Genomic DNA, 19,363 nt, shown 5'->3' with positions numbered 1-19,363 from the left:
TTTTCTGCCATAAAGAGATGAGGGTGGAGATCAGAGCGGCTCAGGCGGTCCTAAGTCCTGCTCTCTTAGAAGCAGATGGCGTCTTCTCCGCCCGCATGACCTGGCGGCGTCCACAGAGCGGTGCGACAGTAGAATTACACGCGCTACAAAATGCGTTTTTTTCATCTCCGCTTTTGTCGCGAGGGCGCCGCCGAGCGCGCCGTGGGACTCGATTGGTGTTTTTAAAGAGGATTTAATCCACGTCACGTCGCACCGGGGGGCTATATCTGCAAAGTGAAGCTCAAGGGTTCGCGTCTGAGACCCGCCGTCCTCCCGTCAGACCCTCACAAATACAGGATTATTTCTGCCGTTTTCTGTTCCGGTGTCGGTTCAGCGCATCTTTGCAAGCAGGGCCGTTGGTTTATATTATATGCAACAATATCTCAGTCTGCTTTTGACCTCTTTATCAGTGAACCATTAGGGCAGGGGTGCAGGACATGTATGCACATCAGCATCATGGTTGCCCTCAAAGGGCCACGTGTAACGGTAACGTTATAAATGCAACTTAATGTTATGTAAAATAAACGTAACTACTCCTTAATGTTGAATCCAACATGTTTTCATTTTGGCTTTGAAAAGTGTTGTTTTGGTGTCAACGAGGTCGCCGGGTCGACAACCGTTGACGATTAACCTTCCCATTTTTCTTGAAACAACCTTCCATCTGCATCAACTTTCTCTTCCTTGACATTTAGAGATTATTTGTATTTCTCAATTCCGCTTGTTGAAAATGGCATCGATGTGGAAACACTGCGGTAGAATGGCGGCTTGCCGTCACTTTGTGGGTAAGGTGATCGCCATCAATTGTGGGAAATGTAGTTTATGGTCAACGCACGTGTTTGACTTATTTATTTTAAGACAATCAGACCTTTTAAGACGTTGCGACGGCCAGATTTGGGTTGATTTGAGCATTAGCGTGTTGCAGCGGTTAGTTTCCTCCTCACAGCGAGAAGGTTGGTTTCCCGCTGGGTGTCTTTCTGTGTGGAGTCTCCATGTTCTCCCCATGTCTGGCTGGGAGGAGGTTCAGCGAAGAGCTGGAATTGACCTGATGCATGAACGGTTGGATAAATCCACATTCGGCCCGGTGATGGATCCTGGGTGAACCCCGATCACAGCTGGGATAGACTCCAGCACCACCGCAGGATAAGCAGTAGAGATAATAATGGCATGAATATTTTGCTGGGAAATGCATCCGGTAGTCGCTTTGTTCAATCCACATTAAGCTTTTTAAAGCCTGAACATGTGATTGCGTTACCTTGGAGTTTAGAATGCGGTGGGAATTCCTACACAGTGTAAAACAGGAAACGTGAGCCGCATCTTAACTTCAGGTGAAGAAGCAGATCACTTGCATCCGCCTCTTGAACATGTCCTTCTCGCTCGCCATCTCTTGCCGTGTCCGCTAAAGTTTAAATTCTTCTGTTTAGCCGCTTCTTCTTTCTCTGCATTTCAGTTGTTTTTTTTTTTTTTCCCCGGAATCCAAAGCGTTTGCGCGGCCAACACCTACAGTTTGTGTTGAAAACGGCGTTCCAGAGGGAATACTCACTCTGCATGGGGGAGAAGAAGACCTCCGGCATGGGCGCAGCCTTGGTCCACTTGTACTGAGGGACGGGTTTTCCGTAGCCGGACTGACAGCTCAGAGTCACGTTGCCTTTCACCACCGGGTTCCCCGTCATGGTGCACACGGGTGGCGAGGGAGGGACTGGCGAGAAACAGGAGGTCAAGTTCACGCGTGCCAGACAGCGACCTCTCATCGGAGTTGCCGGTTTTTAATCCGCCGCCGACAATGAGCTTTTTACGAGCCGTTCGGCAAACTGCATTAAAATACAAGTAAATCTTTCGACCCCGTCCTGCCCGGATCGTGACATAATGACTTCAGAGCCCAAACACTCCCCGAACGGCAGATGAGTTTGGGACGCCGTATGCTCCAAAAACGCTTTTTTTTTTTTTTTTTGACCGGATGAAAAATCCCCCAGAATGTGTTTATTTCGCCCGAATGTACAAATCCACTGAAATCTGCTGCTTCCATCGAAACTTTTAGCGGCCTCTGATGCTCACCTTTAACGTTCAGGTGCATTTGTCCAGAAATGCCCGTCCCCCCGGGGATGATGACGTTGCAGACGTAGCGCCCGGAGTCGGATTCCTGGGTGTCGTTGATGTAAATGGAGAGGTTGGCTGAAGGCATGGCGGCGCTGAAGCCCACCCTCTTGGTGAACTCGTTCTGGCCATGGCCGACCTCGCCGGAGCTGAAGTTTATCACCTGAGAGCAGTGACGCGCGGTGAGGTTCGTGGCTGGCGAGGCAGGAGAACTGCCTGCCTCACTTAGTGGGCGTTTTATGATCGCTCAGCAAAAGAAACTTGTAACACATGTACACTGTACATTGGAAATGTAGCTCATATAGCAAAAGGGATTCAACATTTTTAAAAATGGTGACAGACAGAGAGACAGTAGTACGGTCTCAGTGCAGAGCATGCCACCAGTCAGCTGTCATTATGCTATCTAAATTGAGGCTCGATCGTCGGCAGCCTCACCGCACGTCTTTTCGCAGTGAAACCTGTTGAAATGAAGTGAAAAATACCTTTATATTGCAAATCACTGAAAAATAGAACCATTTAATTCTGTTTCCGTTTTGCATTTTTTTCCTTCCAAGATTGGCAAGTGAGGCACGACCCCCGCTGCCTCCCCTGACTGCCCGTCACTGGTGTTTGTGTTTCACTGGCGTCCGGCGTTCCAGCGTGGAGCCGTCCAATGACAGGACCAGGAATCAGCAGGCCTCCCGTTCAATCGTCTCCAAAGCATGAGTTAGCTGTGAACCCTGACGGCGTACCAACAGTCGGCCATCATTGCGCAATCTACGTTGAGGCACAACAGTCCGCAGCCTCACCGCACACCTCTTCTCAGTATTTAAACAGTACATGTGAAAATCCAGCTATTTTGAAAAGAAAAACAATCTAAAACTAGTCACGTTAAATGAAAAATACCTTTACAGTGCAAATCCCTGATAACTACAACCTTTTAATTCTTTTTTCATTTTACATTTTTTTTTCTTTCCAAGACTGGCAAGCGAGGCACAGCCTCTCCTGCCTCCCCCGACTGCACCTCACCGCCTGAGAAAGACCCTGCGTTCTTCTACTTGTTGCATGAATGAATGACTGAATGAATGATTTATCTGCAGAAACCCGAACACGTTGGACTCAAGAAGCGAGAGGGTCACCGATGTGCGGCGCCGGCGACACACCGAAGGTCAGCCGAATGAACCCCCATGGTGATTTGCTTGATTTAAATGAGTCATTTTAAAGACTAAAAACCCACAGCTCTGTCTTTCTCCAGCCGACTAACTCACGAAGAAAAAAATAAATAAATTACATGTGCGGGCATTTTCCATGTGCAACATAAACATATAACAGAAATTAACATAATCCCGGGTGTGTGCAGATGGCCCATGTTGAATTTCAGGCAGATTTTCTATTTGAGATAAGCTCACAGCCATCGGATACTGAAACTGTTTAGATTATATTAATCATGGAAAGGCATGCCGGCGCGCGTGCACACACACACACACACACACACAAACACACACACACACACACATATGCGCTGATTTGTGTGGCTTCATGCAGCAAAGAGGAGGTGCAGGGGAAAGCAGAGATGAAACGTCATTAGTGGCGCCATGTAATAGCTGTATAAAACCCGTCCCTCCTTCTGCTCCTCCTTTCCTCCCTCCATCCCTCCATCCGTTATGAATTAGACGTCGCGCATGTCGCCGGCGAAAATCTTAATCTCCGCAGATCATCTCTTTCACCCTACAGATCCCTAGATGGGTGCTCGGGATGAGGCGGTGTCGTGCGATTCAAAACAAACCGTCCCCATGCAAAAGTCACGCTTCGTTTAGTCATAATTTCAACATCTGTGACGTTTCGCATTGTAGCTGAATGGTTGAATTTGGCGGAAAAATCCCCCGAACCGCGAAACCACCCCTGTTTAAAAGCCAGACACAAAATCGCTCCTCTCAGAACATCAGACGTCGCGTCAGAGGAGATCCGAAGCCTCCAGATGCCTCCTCCTTACTCACCTGCTTGGACTCGTTGCCGGTGAAATGCCAAATGACGGAGTTCTTGGAGATTTCCGAGTGCGGGCTGTACCAAGCGTGCAGCACCACCATCTGGCCCTTGACCACCTCGATGTCGCTCCTGGGGATCTCCACCTTCTGGGTGTCGCCTGGAGGCCGAACACACAGATAACGAGAGGAGGTCAGACCTGCCGTTCTGGGTTTGTTCCTACGGACGGAGGTGGAGAAGGTCGGCCGCACCAGGACTGGTATCTTGTACTGGTATCTGGTATCTTTATGAAATGAAGGAGCGGGCGTTAAAATATGAAAATCAGACAGAAGAGGGACGATCGTGCAAAAGCAGCAGAATCTGAGACATCTGGCAAGAAACAGAGAAACCTTACGATGAAATCCAGAGGTTTGGACTTTGGGTGACGAGGCAGCGACCTGTGCAGCCTCACCTCTGCAGGTGAGAAGGTTATTCTTTGGCGAGCATGTGAACGCATCCAAATTAATTCTAGATTCTTCTTCATCATTGGGCTTTTCCCTTCAGGGATCTCCACAGCGAATCCACCTTCTCCATCTAACCCTATTCTCTGTATCCTCCTCTCCCACAACATCCATCAACCTTCTCTTTGGTCTTCCTCTCGACCTTCTGCCTGACGGCTCCACCTTCAGCGACCTTCTAACAAGGTCTTCACCATGGTTTGGACATGAACAAAGGAGCGTTCCTGTCCAAACCATCTCAGTCATCACTGCGTCTCGATCATACATGTCCTGCACCCCTGTGACCAATTCTTCTTTTTCTTTGGGCTTTTCCCTTCAGGGGTCAGAGGGGCGTTCATGTCCAAACCATCTCAGTCATCACTTTGTCTCGGTCATACATGTCCTGCACCCCTGTGACCAATTCTTCTTTTTCTTTGGGCTTTTCCCTTCAGGGGTCACCACAGCCAATCCACCTTCTCCACCTAACCCTATTCTCTGGATCCTCCTCTCTCAGACCAACCACCTCCATATCATCTCTCACGACGTCCATCAATCTACTCTTTGGTCTTCCTCTAGACCTCCAGTTCCAGCATCCGTCTACCAATATATTCACCTCTGCCCATGACCCAACCATCTCTGACCTTCTCTCCAAAACATCTAACATGAAGGACTCATTCCAGATCCTCTCCATCCTGGTCACTCCTAAAGAGAACCTCAACATTTTCATCTCTGCAACCTCCAGCCCTGCCTCCCGTCTTTTCGTCATCGCCACTGTTTCAGAAATGAATTCTAGATTAGTTAATCTAAATTAATCACCACACACATTTTTACACAAGCAAACCGCTCAGAATGTTGAAGTTAAGGTTGCGACGTAAAGATACAGATTACAGGCCGAGAAGTAACGACCAATAATGTAAAGACGAAGCTAAAAAAAGGAAGTTGAAGGAACGTCCAACTCACAGGGCGCCCAGTCCCCTGAGCCGGACAGCTGGAGCTGGATCAACTGATCCCAGCAGTTTGCGTCCGTCTGTGTATCCAGTTTGAATCTCCGCTTCCACGTACTCACGCACAGGAAAACCCACCGCCGCCGCCGCCGCCGCCGCAGCAGCCAAATCCCACGACCGCCAAAACTGAAATGTGAGCACGGAGCTGCTGTCGGGCGCAGGAGGGGACGGCCCAGAGGAGGGGGTGTGTTATGAGCCGCTGAGAACTCCACATCTGTCCGGGTCCGGACACGCCTTCCCTCTTCTCCAGACGGCGGCGGCGGCGGCGCGCAGCCGGGAGGGTTATCGGCGTGCACGGACGGCGGGGGAGGAAAAGCGCGCTTATATGTGAAAACCCCGGGCGGCGTTCACTGAGTTTAAAATTTTACAGCCAGGAGTGTTTTCTTATTCCTTTTGGGACAATGTGACCCCGCCGCTCCCATTCCTTAATTTCTGAATCTGCTAAATCCTGTTGACTAATCCCTAAACAATCCCGGGCTCAATCCTCTCACCTCACGTGAGCAAAAGAGCTCAGCTGGTCATGGATATGATGCGGCACATGGTCCCTTTGACCAACGCCGCCGCCGCCGCCGTCCACCACGCAGCATTTACATCCTCGAAATTACCATTAGCGGGTTTTGTCGCTATACGTGTCATCACGGATGTGCCGCCATCTGCCTTCGAGCCTGTCGCGTGTCGGAAGTTTTAAACCAGAGCGTACGGAAAACACGGGACGACGCAGAATAGCCGCGATGCATTTTATCTATATATGCTAGTTTGGCTACCAGATGATCAGAGCAGGTCGAAAACAAAAGGGAGACGCCAGAGAAAAGGAGAGTTGTTAAAAGACAAGATAAACTAAAATGTCTGTCACAGCAGCGTGACATAAAAAACGAAAATGATTAAAGTTCAAAACAACACATTGCCGCCGAGTCTTCGCCGAACTTTCCGGTTTGCTAATTTTTTTTTTGCACCTCCTAAAGCTGTACGCCGTCCTCTGCGCTACATTTACGTTTCCTCACGCTGCCTTTTTAATTTGTACTGCCGATTGTACTTGTTTTTAGCTTTATCTACTGTTTATCTACGAATTTTATCTACTCCTTCCGTACTGTCTTTAATTTAATCACATTTGCACCTGTTTTTAGTTTATCTACTGTTTTTTTAATTTGTACTGCCAATTGTACTTGTTTTTAGTTTTATCCACCCCCTTGTACTTTTTAATTTGATCTCATTTTTTACTTGTTTCGAGTTTTATCCACTGCTTCCGTACGGTCTTTAATTTAATCTCATTTTCACCTGTTTTTAGTTTATCTCCTGTTTTTTAATTCGATCTCATTTTATTGTTGTGCTGTGCTCTGCTTTGCTTGTAAACTTGTCGACCCTGAAGTATAAATAAAGGTTATATATATGTATATATATATATATATAATGTGCTTTTATTTATTTCATCTCTGCAGATCTTCACGGTGCATCTGACCCTCCAGGTCATCGAAACACTCCTGACCCTAATATGGAGACATGAGGAAAATGGTGGAATCACAGCGCGTGTCATCGCGGCGGCCAAAACATTTACTGGTACGTGAGATTAATATCCATACGGCCGCCTCGGGCTTTGCGGCTGGCGTTCTCGACACCGGGAGGAAAAACGCAGAAATCGAATCCGGTCAGGGCCGGATGGGCGATTGCCGCTTCACCGTCCGGTGAACCTGCGCGGCCGCGCCCTCGCAATTACGTAAGGATGTCGAGACAAAGGTCTTTGGACGGGAACGAGGGCGCCGTCGTGGGCGAAGGGCTTCGCCGACGCTTGATCCCGATTAAGATATCTTGTAGCAGAAACGCAATCGCGACGGATGGGATTTGGTCCATAAGAGGGCCGTCTCCCGGCGTGAAGGAGAGCGTGCGCTCGCCGTGATTGTGAGCGACGCTTCCATATTTCCATGATGAGGTCGGATAATGCCCCGCCGTCTCCTCGCTCTACACTCTGCAGGTTTATCCACAGAAAGAACTGTGTCATTCAATTGTTTATTAAAGACGGAAAATCTTCCCTAATCCATGGCTGTCTCCATCTGTGGTATATGTGTGTGTGTGTGTGTGTGTGTTCAAGATATACGGCTATGAATTCCACAGAAATCCCCCGCAGAGTCAAAAAAGTCATGGAATCCGCAGATAAATGGAAGATTCGATGCCGCGGATCTCAATCGACCGCGTCCTAATTCCGCCTCGCCGAAGGCCACGCTTTGTATCTGCTAATTGGATTCCCCTCTTTAGAATAAACAATGTGCTATTGGTCCTGCAGGTCCACGGGACGGCGCGCTCGCGGGGGAATCGCCGCCGTCAGGAGAGGACGAGGTGCACGTTGCGGTCTACAGGTGGCAGCACATTCCCAGGATTGGACAGGAAGGCCGGTGAGCAGATCAAACCCGCTCCTTCGGGGGTTCTCCGCGTTGAACGCGACCGAGCTTGCGTTATTTTTTTTTTTCCCGTGACGTTTTCCAACCGCACACACCTGCCTATTTGATACCGGCATTCTCCCGTTAATTCGGCGTGGTGTGATCAGGCGAGGGGATAAAGAGCGCGGCTCCCTCGGGGAGCCATGTGGGCCTGCGTGAAGATAAACCCGTCCTCTTTAACAAGCCCTGCTCTATCTCACCAAGTAATCTCCGCTTCCACTCATGTCTCCTCGCTCATGTGAGTGTCTCCGGAGCCAAAGCTACGGCTGGCTTAGTCTTCACTTGTGTAAACACACACACACACACACACACACACACACATTGGCGCTTTGACCCGCTAGCAGGGTGGGCGCCTAACTTCAGCATGAACTCACAGCGAGGTCAAAGGTCAAGAGGCTAATAACGAGCCTCCCGCTGGTTTCATGTAAAAATCGGCTGAAATCCCACTTTCTTCTCCATCTTGCTCCAATATCTGCGTTTCTGCGACCTTCTTGTATAATTAAGGGTTAAACTACACAGATTAACCCATTAACTGCTTCTGTAATTAGCTGATAGATATAGACAACCATCGAGCCATGTGACGAGGAGCCCCTTAATTGCATTTCTGTGTGATCACTCGATTGCGCCTGGAAAAACTCCAAGCGGCGAATTGCTTCATTTCTAGCAACGGCGCTAATTGGTTTCGGGATGAATGCAGTTATGAACCCATCGGCGGGATATTCACCGCCGAACCTTTCCACTCCTCCGCTTCCCTTGACCGCAACAAGTGCACGAAGCAGTAATTTGAAATCAAATATCCTTTACGCTCCCGGCTCAGATTTCCCACACACACAGAAATAGGTCTTCTATTTAGCAGAGACGGTAAATCCTGCAAAGTTCGATAACAATGAGATATTCTTAAGAGGACGATAACAAACAAACATCTGAAAAGCTTTCTGAACTCCCACTGAATCTCCTGGACCACTCCTCCATTTCTGTGTGTGTGTGTGTGTGTGTGTGTGTGTGTGTGTGTGTGTGTGTGTGTGTGTGTGTGTGTGTGTGTGTTCACACCTATCATCCCTTATCACTATCTTTTGTTTGCAAAACAAAAACGGAATCAGCAGATGACTTCAGTTGCCAGGCGAGTTATTATCATAAAAAACCTGCAATCTTTAATTGAAAATGGCTTTCATTTATTTATTGATCTATTGATTTATCAATATATGTATTTAGTAATGCATTTAATTAGGTTTTTCATTTATTTATTTCTGTTTCTATTTATTTACCACTTTTATTTATCGATTCGTTTCTATTTTTCCATTTACTTGTCAATTAATTTATGTAATTATGTTTCTATTTATTTATGTTCCTATTTATTAATCATTAATCTATTTATTCTCCTATCCATTTAATAATATTTTTATTTATTTTTTTAAGTATTTATTTATTCAGTTATCAATCTATTTATTTCACTGTTTGATTTATTTATCCATTTATTTATTCCTCTACACTCTTCCTCACACACATTTGTTACAAGACGGTAACATCAGTAGGTAAAAAAAATAAAAACAAGTAAATCACATAATAAAACAGCAAATGTATGCGACATGTTGAAGGAGGATCTTGCGCTCAGACACTTTTGCTCGCTCGTCTCTCAGAGAAGACTGTGCTTCTTTCTGCTTTTCCATATGGATAGAATATTGTCTGCACATCTATATATATATCTATATATGCATCTTAACAAATCCCATCCGAGCGTCGCGGTGCCTCCCTCCGGCTCGCCTCCTCCAGCAGAGCTTCCGGGAGCTTCCGGGAGCTGCAGCGTTCTGCGCAGGAATCCTGTTTTCGAGGATCACCAGTGCAGATCCTGCTCAGAGCCCCGCAGCTCCCGGGCCTCCGGTGGACGACCGGAGCCGGAAGGAGACGCAGCGACGCCCTGATGGCGCGAGAAGGGGATTTTTAATATATTAACCGTTTCTCCGACGTGAGCGCTTCTTCCACGACGACATAACAGTGGAACGGAGCCCGGCCAATCGGAGGCGGCGACCTCCCGGGAGAGACGGCTGCACGCCGGCAGCACAACAGTCTTCAGGATTCTCTTCAATTAATTATTTCATAGAAATTCTGCTCTGTTTTTCTTGTTTTTGTTTCCTTCTCCCGGCTGGTTTACTCCCGGTTTAAGCGAGTCCTTCTTTGCTGTCCTTCCGCATTCCGGGACGACCTTTGCCAAACGGGTGCCGATTCGGAAAATCGGAAAATCCGGAGTCGCCGCCCGATAAACTAGATGGAAAAAGAAAAACGTTATTATCCGAGCGCCTTTAAGCTACGGGAACCGGGACGACCTTGACCGTCACAGGTCGGGGAGCGGGCGCCGAACCGGCGTCCGAATGTCCCAGATTTACCCGACGTCAGCGACGACGACGGCGGCGAACGAACGGCCACGAGTGGGACGGGAAAAATGGGTTATTCACAGATAAGACGGGCAGGAATGTAGGACAACAAAATAGCCTTGTTGGTGTAAAACTGCATGTTGGACTGACCCTGCAGGCTTCAAACAGATGGTGCTTCAATAATAAATATTTGGGGAAGGCTCCTTTAAATTGGATTACATTAGTATAATCTCTGCAGCTATTTTAAACCATTTTGAGAGGTCTATCTCATCACAGTAGCTTTAATCCCTCTTAACTTTTGATTGTGTTTAAATTGATTCTCCTCGCACACACACACACACACACATGCACACACAACGCCCTCTGGTTCCCATCGACAAACCGGACACACGCTTGCGGTTTGCACGGGCCACGCTTCAAATCTGTATTTACAGTAGCGGCTTAGGGTCGTAGCAGATGTGCAAAGGGGAGGAGGAGCGAGCCGAGCCCAACCACGCTTTTCAGACCAGGAAGACGGCGAAAATTTTTGAACAGTTGAATTTGAATGTTATGGCTGTGTTAAGGTGAAGTTTGGGGATCAGGAGGCAGAAACTCCTCCCGCAGCGTCGATGTGAACAACTGATGGGTGTGAGCGATCTGATGAGCCTTTTTTAAATGAAATATAAGTTATACACCAGAGTGACTGACCGGATGTGAAATGCGAGGTTGTTGGTTGACCTTGGAAATGTATTTATTATTTTATCAAAAAAATAAAAAAACTTCTGGATTTTCATCCAGATTTGCATCATTTTGTCTCGGTCATACAAGTCCTGCACCCCTGTGACAAATTCTTCTTTTTCTTTGGGCTTTTCCCCTCCGGGGTCTCCACAGCCAATCAACCTTCTCCATCTAACCCTATTCTCTGGATCCTCCTCTCTCACATCAACTCTCTTCATCATGGTTTGGACATGAGCAGAGGAGCATTCATGTCCAAACCATCTCAGTCATCATTTTGTCTCGGTCATACATGTCCTGCACCCCTGTGACAAATTCTTCTTTTTCTTTGGGCTTTTCCCTTCCGCGGTCTCCACAGCCAATCAACCTTCTCCATCTAACCCTATTCTCTGGATCCTCCTCTCTCACACCAACTACCTTCACATCCTCTCTCATGACGTCCATCAATCTTCTCTTTGGTCTTCCTCTAGACCTCCAATTCCAGCATCCGTCCACCTATATATTCACCATCCCTCTACATCCCAACCATCTCTGACCTTCTCTCCAAAACACCTACCATGTGCCGTCCCTCTGGAGGACTAATTACTGATCCTATCCATCCCTGACTTGAGGATGAAGGTCTGAAACTGGAACATGAAACTGCTTTTCATTTGAAATCATTGAATTTCGATCACGTTTTGCTTATTTTTAATGTACCCTAAGAGAAGCCTCGTGAAATAAGACAACCAAAGCTTCCTGGAACATCTCTGAAGCTCCACATTTTTAGCGTCACTTCATTCCCATCCCATCTTCTGTGTGTCGGGCTCGGAGCTCCTCAGCCACGAGTCAGACTTCAACGCGGGAGGACCTTTTTTAGCACCTTTATGGTCACCACCTTTTGGGTATGTCTTCGCCTTCACACACACACACACACACACATCAGGATCACTTGTGATGTCTGTAACAGTGCAGGTCACACTTTGCGTTTGTCCTTCAACTCCTGTTTGTAATTACATGCGTGATTATGCATTTTACAAGAGCCGAGGCTCGCGCTCTTCTGTGTTTACAGCCGAGCGCTTCTCATTTCTCGGCGAGGCTCCGCCGCCCCGGCCCCGTGGAACTGGATGAAACATGAAACGCCAGACGAGCAAACACGGAGAAATAGAGAAAGAAGGGGAAAAAAAAAGGGTTTTCTTGGGGGAAGGAGGGCGGAGGAGGGAGGCTGATGCTTTGATCACATGCAAATACCCCACACAGGGGATATAGGTGTTTATGTGGGGAAAACAAAGACTTCTATTGTAGCGCAACGTCGGGGAAGACGGGGAGGGAGAAGGTTTCCATCTCCACGCTAGAGTCGAGTCTTATGCGATATCTCCAGAAGCGTCGGGAAAGACTTGCCTCTGGCGCCGGAGGTCGACGTTTTCCCGACGTTCCCAGCTGTCCGTCACGGACCCGGTGGCGGAGAAGGAAAGGCGAGCCGAGCTCTTAAACACTCTGGCGTCTTTGAAGAAGATATTTATAACCCATTAGTGCGGCGGCGGGGGCGAGGGGCTGCCGTTTCATCTCCCAGATCTGTCGTGTTTCTCTGGGCTGATGGGTCGAGGGCCGGCAGGGCCCCCGACGCACCAGTCCGGGGTCAAACGCGACGGGCGAGGAGCCGACCGCCCCGCCGCCTTTGGGACGCCGAGGGGATTTAATGCTGTGCGGACGCAATTAAGAAGTCGAGTGATCTGATTTCAGATTTCCACCGAGCTCCCGTCGGAGAGGAATTACCGGACGAGGCTTCTGGCCTCGCCGTCCGAGGTCAATGCGTAAAAGCCCCGGGGCGTACGGCCGGCTCTGGAAGAACTGTGTCACTTAAGAATTACAGTATAAAACAGTACAAACTGCTGTTTTCATGTTTCTCCACAGCGAATCCACCTTCTAACCCTATTCTCTGGATCCTCCTCTCTCACATTAACTCTCTTCACCATGGTTTGGACATGAGCAGAGGAGCGTTCATGCCCAAACCATCTCAGTCATCATTTTGTCACGGTCATACATGTCCTGCACCCCTGTGACAAATTCTTCTATTTCTTTGGACTTTTCCCTTCCGGTGTCTCCACAGCCAATCCACCTTCTCCATCTAACCCTATTCTCTGGATCCTCCTCTCTCACATTAACTCTCTTCACCATGGTTTGGACATGAGCAGAGGAGCGTTCATGCCCAAACCATCTCAGTCATCATTTTGTCTCAGTCATACATGTCCTGCACCCCTGTGACAAATTCTTCTTTTTCTTTGGGCTTTTCCCTTTTCTTTTGGGCTTTTCCCTTCAGGGGTCTCCACAGCCAATCCACCTTCTCCACCCAATTCTCTGCATCCTCCTCTCTCACATCAACTCTCTTCACCATGGTTTGGACATGAGCAGAGGAGCATTCATGTCCAAACCATCTCAGTCATCATTTTGTCATGGTCATACATGTCCTGCACCCCTGTGACAAATTCTTCTTTTTCTTAGGGCTTTTCCCTTTTCTTTTGGGCTTTTCCCTTCAGGGGTCTCCACAGCCAATCCACCTTCTCCACCCAATTCTCTGCATCCTCCTCTCTCACATCAACTCTCTTCACCATGGTTTGGACATGAGCAGAGGAGCATTCATGTCCAAACCATCTCAGTCATCATTTTGTCATGGTCATACATGTCCTGCACCCCTGTGACAAATTCTTCTTTTTCTTTGGACTTTTCCCTTCCAGGGTCTCCACAGCCAATCCACCTTCTCCATCTAACCCTATTCTCTGTATCCTCCTCTCTCACACCAACTACCTTCACATCCTCTCTCACGACGTCCATCAATCTTCTCTTTGGTCTTCCTCTAGACCTCCAATTCCAGCATCCGTCTACGAATATATTCACCATCCCTCTACGTCCCAACCATCTCTGACCTCCAAGTCACCTACCATGTGCCATCCCTCTGGAGGACTCATTCCTGATCCTATCCATCCCTGACTTGAGGATGAAGGTCTGAAACTGGACCATGAGACTGCTTTTCATTCGAAATCATTGTTCTTCGATCGAGTTGTGCTCTGACGGCGGGGCTTCCACTTCAACGCGTGAAAGCCGCGGGGCGCACGGCCGCTTTCAAACGCGGCGAGTTGACGCATGTTTAAATCTGGTTAAAAGCACGTCTTCGGATCAGAGTGAAACACGCAACCGAATACCATGAGATCTTTATCATAAGCGGTAGAATCAGGTGACGACCCATTAATTACCTCTCGCTTCCTTCACGCCGACCCGTTCAATATTTAAAACCCCCTAATAATAGCACGTCATTCCACATTATATAGGACACAGTGGATGGAACTCGCTGCATATCTTTACAATACGCCGTATGGGAAGAAAAAAAAAAGGAAAAAAAAGATGATGTCATCGCCAAAGGGCACGCTCTCCTCCGAGGACATCCTCCGCGAAGCTCAAACTGTAACCTAAAGTGAATATTTAAATCCTTAAATGCAGGAGAATGAAGGGCAGAGATGGTCAGAGCCGAAAGCCTGATGATCCTCATCCCCGCTCTGCGGCGGCGAGATACGGCCCGGCCATCCGAGGTTATTGACCCGTCAAAGGCGGCGGCGAAGGTATCGGCTTCGCCCACACCTGAACGAAACGGCTCCTTCTCAGCGACTTCAATCTCAATTCTAAAAGGAAAATTCTTAATGTTTGACTTTCATTTCTATCCCCCAGGGGTTGTTCTGTCAAAGAAGAACATTCCCAAGAAACCGTTTTTCAAAAGCGACCTTATTACGTACACGCGCGCCTTTCGGAGAGTTTCCTAACTTTTCTAAACACTGAATAATTTAGATCGACAACCGCCGGTTGCTTCTCAGACGCACCGAAACCGAGTAGAAACGGGGCGAACGACGAACAACGATTTGTTGGGCGAACGCCGCTCCGGCTGTACTTCGGCTGATGTGCATTAACGTCCTAATGTGACACTTTATCGATCCCCCGCCGTGGAAGTGTTTTCTCCGGGTCTAAGAGCACGGTCAGCAACAAGCCGGCGGCCGGGGGAACGTCAGCATCGCGTTGATGGATGTTTGCAGACGCTGAAAGCTGAAGTCCCTGGAACACGAGTAGAAGTCAATTAGAGACAAGGTTTCCTTTCTGTAGTCTTTGCGATCGTTTGTATGTCCCATAAGGTAATTTGATTATTGATTAGAGCTGATGAGGTATCGTCTCACTCGCGGCTACTCGGCAATTCTTGAGGTAATCTTCTCGTCTCGGCAACTGGACTTGAATTTCTTCACTCGAAGACCTCATCAGAGAGGTTTCTTCAGTGCTAATGACCTGACCTGTGGGGAGCGAATATCTCCGCCACGGTTTTGGTGGCTCACTATGTCGATGGAGGAGTTGATGGGCAGAAGCCAGGTGGAAGGGGGTTGTCGTGCCAACGGGGGTGCCGTTTGTTGGGGGCAAAGGGACCCGGATGTTAAAAGGTAGATAAACAAGGGAGTGAAACCTGTTGGATCCCACGGACTGAGGCTCAGGTGGAAGTTACCTGGTGCTGCTTCTAGTGGTGGATCTTTGCTGGTTGTTTGGAAGGTGCAGAAGGTCCTGGTCTGTCTTGGTGTTGCTCCAGTACGGCGTTATTCGTCTGTGAAAGGTTGTGTCTGAAGCTTCCCCTCCACTGTTCAGATGGTTTTTCTGTTTTGACCAAGATGGCTTCTTTGACTCCGCTCTGGAACCAACGGTCTTCTCTGGCCAGAATCTGGACAGGTGGACCGTGGAGTCCTGTCCTGTTAGCGGCGGCTCTTCTGTGTTGGACCATCCATTTGCGCAGAGGTTGCTTGGTCTCTCCAGTGAAGACGTCATCACAATCCTCAGTGCCAGTGACAGCAGACACCGCATTCTCTATCTTGTGCCTGGGTGTTTGGTCCTTTGGGTGCACCAGTTTTTGCCTCAGGGTGTTGTGGAGTTTGAAATGTACCGATGTTTGTTGAACACCCTCCGGAGTTTCTCCGAAACACCAACAACATATGGTATGACGATGTTCTGTTGTCCGTTGTTCCTCCTGTTCTACGATCCTGCCTGGTGGTTTCTGATTTGGTCGGGTAGCCTAGACCCACTCAAAGCCCTGGCAGTTATTTTGGGAAACTCCCCACAGGTCAAGAGAAGGGAAGAAACCCCTGGGATGAGGGTGGAAACATCTTGAAGGGAAGAAATTCAAGTCCAGTCGCCAAGACAAGAAGATTTAGATAAGAATTCACCACGACCTGGATGACCGAGAGCCCAAATGCCACCTAAAAACCACCTAAAATGCGACTCAGCAATGGACACGAGGGGTCTAGTGAAGGTCCAGGTGAGATTTAATCTGCTCCAGCCGACGGGACCGGGTTTTTGCACCGATATCATGCCGGCGATGTCAAAAACCGATCCTGCTGACAGGCCTCATTCAAGCTTTGACCTGCCGCTGTGACCAATATCTGGGATACGTATGCGACGGCAGGCCGCGATCCGGCGGCACCACGGGCTGCGACATTCACATCGGAGGGGCTGAATGACAGCGAGGAAAAGGAAAAAAAGAAACGGATTAATCCGTTCAGAGGACACGTAAGCTTCTATTTGCAGTATTGAATATGTGTGTTAGTTGTTAGTAACTCGGGTCGAAGCCCTCTGGCAGGAATCTTCTGAGCTCCTCTCTGCAGCCACAGAACCGTCCAAACTGGACAAAACACGACAGACGGGAAAGCGATTCCTTGCACGGCTGGAAAGTAAAAGTATCGGACAATAGAACGTCCCGAAATCTGAAAAAACCTGCCTCCGCGAGTCGTCCTCGAGGGGCAACTCGTCCGTCGAGAATCATTCCGGTGAGACTTGCCGACATCCGGAACGGCTTGCGTCGATCTTGCCAGGTTTGCCTCGGCATCGACCATTTCATCTACAAACATTGTCACGGGCAATTTTTTTAAAAAAGGATAACGCAGTTGTTGACTGACGGCGCACCTTTTTATTCACTGTTTTGCTATTCGGCACCTTATGGAAGAGGAGAAGATTATCCAGTGCGGCTGATAATCCCCGGACAAACTGTAATGATGCTTTGGGAAAAAAAAAAAAAAAAAAAAAATCAAAATCTCTGGGTCAGCTTGACAATTTTTATACGCCACTGAGCCAGCAGCAAACAAAACACCAGGAGATTAGAAGGCTGGGTTGACCGAAGCTGCCTGAAATTAGCCGGAGTGGCGCTAGAAAGCGATTGGGGAAAGATCGAACCCAACCGGTTCTCTGCAGATCCCCATAAATTAGTCTGGATGGGAGATTTCAATTCTTCCCCTCCTGCGGTGTCAATGTCCGGGAGAGGAGATAACCGGCCTGCTTGGAAGTAGGTCACCGGTGCGAAGGCCGTCCGAAAAGCAACCGTTATCTGAAGAGATGGAGGCTCAAATGACCAGAACTGGGTCGCCCGGCAACAGCTGAGGTGAGGCGACCATTAAAACACCTAAAATCAACAGGCCAACTCGATATTCTCCTAAAGCAGCCGACGAGACGATCGAAAGAACGTCGGGGTTTCCGCCGGTCGCCGAGTTCCATCCACAGTGACAGAACGCCGTCGTGATTTTGAAGTCTTCTGACAGTGACGATTGAGCTAAGGGGGCGTCGCCGTCGGGGTTCAAATACGACCCCGGTACAAATGCCAGCTCCAAAGGTCAGCGGAGAGAGTTCGCCGCCTCTCTTTTTTCCATTCTACACTTTAGGAAGACGTTGGTCGGACACAGCAAGACACAGCGTCTCACGCCGCTGGACGTTCGACCACCGATCCCATCGATGACCTCGTTTGCCGATTTGACCTTCGCCCACGTTTCGCTCCCCGCCGTAAACAAGCTGAAGCTCCCACAATCCCTGAAACCCTTTTCTCAGAACAGGCTGTGGATTGAAGCATAAACCTTGCAAATGTCAGGAGAAGTACGATGTTTGAGGGGCACGTCGAGGCTAAAAATACCACGTCTGTGACCGAATCAGACGTCTGCACCAAGGAGGTACGTTTCTTCTCGAGGCTGCGCGCTCAGATGTTCCAACCAAACTGATTCTACACATCCCAACTGTTGGTTGCTTTGCTTTCTGCTCCAAAAGCGTTTGAAGGTATGAGCGGTTTCTCTGCTGCACCGGAGACGTTACATCCAGATGACTGGAGAGAGAAGACGTTCAACTCCAGTCGCTAATATGACACTTATTCAGGAAACAAAGGACCCACCTGAATCCGGTCACCATCAGGGGTACTGATGTGGACATTGTGGACACCTATAAATACCTGGGTGTCCACTTGGACAATAAACTGGACTGGACCTTGAACACCAACGCCATCATCAAGAAGGGTCAGAGCCGTCTGTTCTTCCTCAGGAGGCTCAGATGTTTCAACGTCTGCAGGACCATGCTGCAGATGTTTTACCAGCGCCATCTTCTACGCTGTTGTGCGCTGGGGCAGCAGGATCAAGACAGCGGACACCAACAGACTCAACAAGCTCATCAGGAGAGCTGGGTCTGTCCTGGGAGTGGAGCTGGAGTCTGTGGTGCAGGTGTCAGAGAAGCTCCTCAGCATCATGGACAACGTCCATCACCCCCTGCATGGACACTGACGTCCTGTTAGAGCTCTTTCAGTTGTAGACTGATACCACCAAGGAGCTCCACTGAACGCCACAGGAGGTCTTTCCTACCTGAGGCTATCAGACTTTTTAATTCCTCTTCCCTCAGCCACAGGGAATCTTCAAATCTTTGAAAGTTAACAGTTAGGACAATTTATATTTAATTGTATTTCTTCAAAGCCATCGTAGCGGTTCACCCTGGACCAGTCAACCATTCACTCCTTTATTTACACCTGTAGTCAACCCTCTCATCCCCACGCCATGTAGACATCCAGTGTGATTGCGACATCTCCAAGACCAAGGAGGTGGTTGTGGACTTCAGGAAGAATCAGAGGAGACATGTACCGATCACCATACAGGGTGAGGAGGTGGAGATAGTGGACCTCGAGGTCCACATTGACAATAAAGTGGACTGGACACACATCACAGATGCGCTCTACAGGAAGGGTCAGAGCAGGATGTTCTTCCTGAGGACACTGAGGTGGTTTGGTGTCTGTAGCGGACTCCTCAAGACCAGTCCATGGTAGCCAGCGTGCTCTTCTTGGCTATAGTGAGGTGAGGTCAACAGGCTCAACAAGCTCGTGAGGAAAACCTCGACCGTCTCCAATGGGTGGCAGTGGGGAAGGTGAAAGGACGAACCGGGAGCTATCCTGGACAATCCCCTGCACCACGAGCTCCGGCTGATGGGCG

At 48.7% G+C, this 19,363-nt stretch overlaps 1 protein-coding gene across 2 annotated transcripts in view; it reads right to left on the bottom strand.

The window, feature by feature from the left end:
• The window catches only part of esamb (endothelial cell adhesion molecule b), a 49,216-nt gene that overhangs the window by 6,071 nt on the left and 23,782 nt on the right, over nucleotides 1–19,363 (bottom strand). For both annotated transcript variants that reach the window (XM_086164061.1, XM_086164063.1), the window contains exons 2-4: nucleotides 4,107–4,252; nucleotides 2,092–2,293; nucleotides 1,580–1,735 (exon numbers count right to left, since the gene is read on the bottom strand). In XM_086164061.1, the coding sequence (XP_086020187.1) occupies nucleotides 1,580–1,735; nucleotides 2,092–2,293; nucleotides 4,107–4,252 (504 nt within the window). The remainder of the gene's footprint in view (nucleotides 1–1,579; nucleotides 1,736–2,091; nucleotides 2,294–4,106; nucleotides 4,253–19,363) is intronic.

This window comes from Fistularia commersonii, chromosome 18, assembly GCF_037954325.1.
Source record: "Fistularia commersonii isolate RoL2024-O1a breed Wild chromosome 18, RoL_Fcom_v1.0, whole genome shotgun sequence".
Classification (NCBI taxonomy): domain Eukaryota; kingdom Metazoa; phylum Chordata; class Actinopteri; order Syngnathiformes; family Fistulariidae; genus Fistularia; species Fistularia commersonii.
Note: the sequence above shows the minus strand (reverse complement) of the source record. Positions and strands in the feature narration are given on the sequence as shown.